Here is a 3,637-nt window from a genome sequence, read left to right on the forward strand (position 1 = left end):
GGGAGGGGGGAGGGGGGAGGAGGCGCTAACCAACCCCGCTGCAAGCGCACGAGCGACCAGCGTGCCAAGGAACTAATCACGCTTTGAATTTATTCGAGTAAATTTTCTATAGGCGAAAAAGGAGAGCAGAGCGGTTGGGCGAGAGAGATTGGGATGAGTAAAGTAGTTTCTGCTGGCTCGGCACGGTATCGAGTGTACGGAAACACGCGCACCAAATTTCACTGCGCCGCTATAACTTTTTAGCAGATGATACCTTACAAACATTTTGACTAAACATAAAGAATATGTAAGTAACTTTAAGGTGTCAGCTAGCTTTTACTCTCGATGAGTACAGAGAACCGTAAGCGCAGACCAGAAAACAATTTATTTGGCGCTGGGGGGCCGAGTGAGTGAGTGAGTGAGTGCCCGAGCGCCCGAGTGTCGCGTCGGACGCGGCAGGCCGGCAGGCCCCTGCCCAACAATACTAGGGTCCCACAGCCGCGACTGCCACCCGGTACGCTACCCCCTCCCTCCCCTTTATAGTAATGCCTGTCAAAGACGATAAACGAGTGAAACATTTAAAAAATGATGCAAAACCACCACAAATAAAAATCAAACTAGAAATATTAAAACACAGGTATACTATAGTATTAAATTAGTATCATCTGCTTTCAAGATAGATTCTTGATTTAGATTTTTGAATTCGACCAGACTTGGGTATTGTAAATTTTTAGATAAAAATGAAAGTTTATAGTTTTTCTTTTTTGTATGGATATTAAAAGTTACGCTGTGAATTTAAATAACTATTAGGAAAAGGAGTAAACTTGGTCTCACCTCCATGGGTGCACCCTGGCGGGGTAGGGGCAGGGGGCGGGTGTTGGGCCGTGGCCCCAGGGCGGGCCCTAGCGAGCCGAGCCCCAGGCGGGGCCGCATGTTGGTGAGGTCCTCGTAGATGACCGTGTTGCCGTTGGCCTCGCAGCGCGGCGCCGGCGACGTCTTGCACGGCAGGAAGCTCTGCATCTTCCGCTTGTGTCTGAAACAAAAGGGGCGCACAATTGTTAGACGCAAGCAGAAAAAAAATCACATCATTGTCATCGTCATCATTGCCAACGAAAGAATGGTCGAGGCAAGAAGGAAAGAAATAGCAGGCGGAAGTGGGCGGGAAAAGAGGACAAAAAAATAAAGTAAAAATGAAAAATAGCGCGAAACAAATGACTACGCGGCGGACGGGACGCGCTGCGGGCGGGGCGGGCGCCTGCCGGTGCGAGCATAGGCCGGCCGCTCCACGCGGCAGCTCGGCGGGTCGGCCTAACCCGCGCGGCGCTGAGCGACGCTGTGGGACGGCAGCCCGGCCACGGCCGCCGCTGCAGCGACTACTCGAACTACCTCGCTGCTGGTCTGGTGTTGTTCGAGTGGCCGTTAACCCGGCCGGCCTATCGAGTTACCCTCTGCCCTCCGCGCCAGTCGGGGCCGTGGTCCATCCTCCACCCTCCTCTCCCCCCAGCTAGACCAACCCCAGCCACCTCCCCTGCTGCCACGGTACCTCCCGAGCGCCGCCGCCCGCCACTGTCGAGTCGGATTACTTTTTCTGCCTCTCCTCCCCGGATGAACGTGTCTGTTTACGCTGCAGACATGCCCGATTAGTAGCGGGCGACAGGCGGCGGTGGGGAGGGCGAGGAGGGCTGCCCGGGGAAGGAAGGCGATGAAGAAGAGGGAGAAAAGGAGGCCGGCGAGCTAGCAGCGGCAGCGGCAGGGCTCATGTGTACACCGCCCCTACGTGACGAGCATGGCGACGAGGAGGGTCTCGGCGTGCCGGGGAAGGTCCCCGTCGGACCCGGCAAGCCTCCCCCCCCCCCTGCCTCTGATTATCACCTGGCCAGGGCAGAAAAGGGCCAGCCGGTGCAATGAGGTCAAGTTAGTGCGGCGGGCGGAGGAGGGTCAGAGCAGCGCGCCAGCTTTATATTCGGCGGGCAGCGCGCCCCGCCCCGCCCTGCCCGCCCCGCCCAAGACAGCAGCGACAGTAAAGTGCACGTAATTGGCTGAGCGCTGAGCCCCGGCTGCTGCGGCTGCACGTGACGGGGAGGGTCCTCCCTCCCCCCCTCCCTCCGCCGCCGACACCGTCCCGGCGGCGGAGGCGGCGACGTCGTCGTCCGGATTGTTTACTTTCATCAAAACAATCCCCCCGTATTATTTCCGATTCCGGGAACCGAGGTCGTTTTCGCACGCGCTTCTTTGAATTCTCCCGCGCGCTCCGCGCCGCCGGGCAAACCTTTTCTCTCTCTCTCTCTCTCTCTCTCTCTTTCTCTCTCTCTCTCTCTAAGGGAGTTGCAAGGGGGGAGCGGGTTGATGTGGCGCGGATACGATTTGAATTCCCGGCGGGTAGCTGTGTGAGCGGGCCCGCCCGGGGCGCACAAGGTCAAAAGGAAAAGGAGAAAAAAAGATGAGATGAAGCTTGCATTTCGGAACCGGGGGGAAAAGAGAGAGGTAGGGAGGAGGGGAGGAGAGAAAAGCGCGAGGCGGGTAGAAGAGGAAAAGAAAGAAAGGGGAGCTAAGCAAAGAGAAGCAAGGCGGGCCGCGGGGGCGGGCCAAGGCGTTCGCCCGGTCCAGATTCATATCAGAGCACCCGTATAGGTGCCGTCAGGGTGCGGCGGGGTGGGCGAGGCGGGGCAGCAGGGGCGTGCGCACCCGGCGGGGGGAAATGACTGTTTTCAGACACAATAAACAGAAAAGGATTTTCGCCAGACGGCGTGGGGCGGGGCGCGGAGCGGCTGTGGTCGGCGCAAAAAAAAGGGAAGCCAGAGAGGAGCAGCAGCAGCGGTCAGGGGCCGACTGCATTATATGCTGCATTCCTCCAAACACACACAGCACCGCCGCCGCGCAGCACCGCGTAAAGCTTCCATCAGATTAATGTTGGCCGGGGAATCCACACAGACGGGAAAAAGGAGGGAAAGTAACAGTATGGTTGCAAAAGAATGCGGGGGGGGGGGGGGAGGGGGCTAGTCATCGCTCGGGTAAAACGGTGTGGGGCAGTCGATGCGTGTAGGGTTACTGACTGACTGGGTATTCCCCAGGTAGTTCAAATCTGCTCGCCACTCTCCCATGCGGCTATCGTACGAGGCAGTGCAGGGAACGGCCGTGCACCGGTCTTCAGCACACCGTAAATCTTAAGTGATCTAAAAACAACTTATTTTGTTAAAAGGTATTTCGGCAGAAAAATTATAAAAACTTGTCTGAAAACAGAACGATTATTTTTTTTGGGGACTTACGCTCTTCTGCCAGGTCACCACTGAAATACCCGTCGGTTTCCGCAGTAGTGAGCCTACTGTGAGGGCGCGTGTGAATCACGCCAAACAGGAAAGCCCAACACAGCAAAAATGTGTAACCGCGTTTCACACAGAAAAGTAATACGCAAGTGACAAAAAAAAAAGAGCGGTCGAGCAAACACGTTCGCTTGACATAATCCGACCTCACGCCGGCTTTGTCACACGGCAGGGTGAAAGCGCGCGTGCGCGCGAAAGGGAAACGAAAATTCCAAAAGAATAAAATTAGAACAAAAGGAAGTCCGCGCGACGGCGGGCGGCAGAAATGAGCTGCCGGGCACGCCGCGCGGCAGAGAGAACTTGCCGCCAGGACAGATGTTGTTTTTTTTATTTTTAAA

The 3,637-nt window shown here is 56.4% G+C and overlaps 1 protein-coding gene across 7 annotated transcripts in view; it reads right to left on the bottom strand.

Annotated features, from left to right (window-relative positions):
- The window catches only part of LOC113205850 (uncharacterized), a 237,565-nt gene that overhangs the window by 29,318 nt on the left and 204,610 nt on the right, over positions 1-3,637 (bottom strand). For all 7 annotated transcript variants that reach the window (XM_052270728.1, XM_052270725.1, XM_052270727.1 and 4 more), the window contains one exon: positions 814-1,012. In XM_052270728.1, the coding sequence (XP_052126688.1) occupies positions 814-1,012 (199 nt within the window). The remainder of the gene's footprint in view (positions 1-813; positions 1,013-3,637) is intronic.

The sequence above is a fragment of the Frankliniella occidentalis genome, unplaced genomic scaffold, assembly GCF_000697945.3.
Source record: "Frankliniella occidentalis isolate FOCC.00 unplaced genomic scaffold, Focc_3.1 Scaffold135, whole genome shotgun sequence".
Classification (NCBI taxonomy): Eukaryota; Metazoa; Arthropoda; class Insecta; order Thysanoptera; family Thripidae; genus Frankliniella; species Frankliniella occidentalis.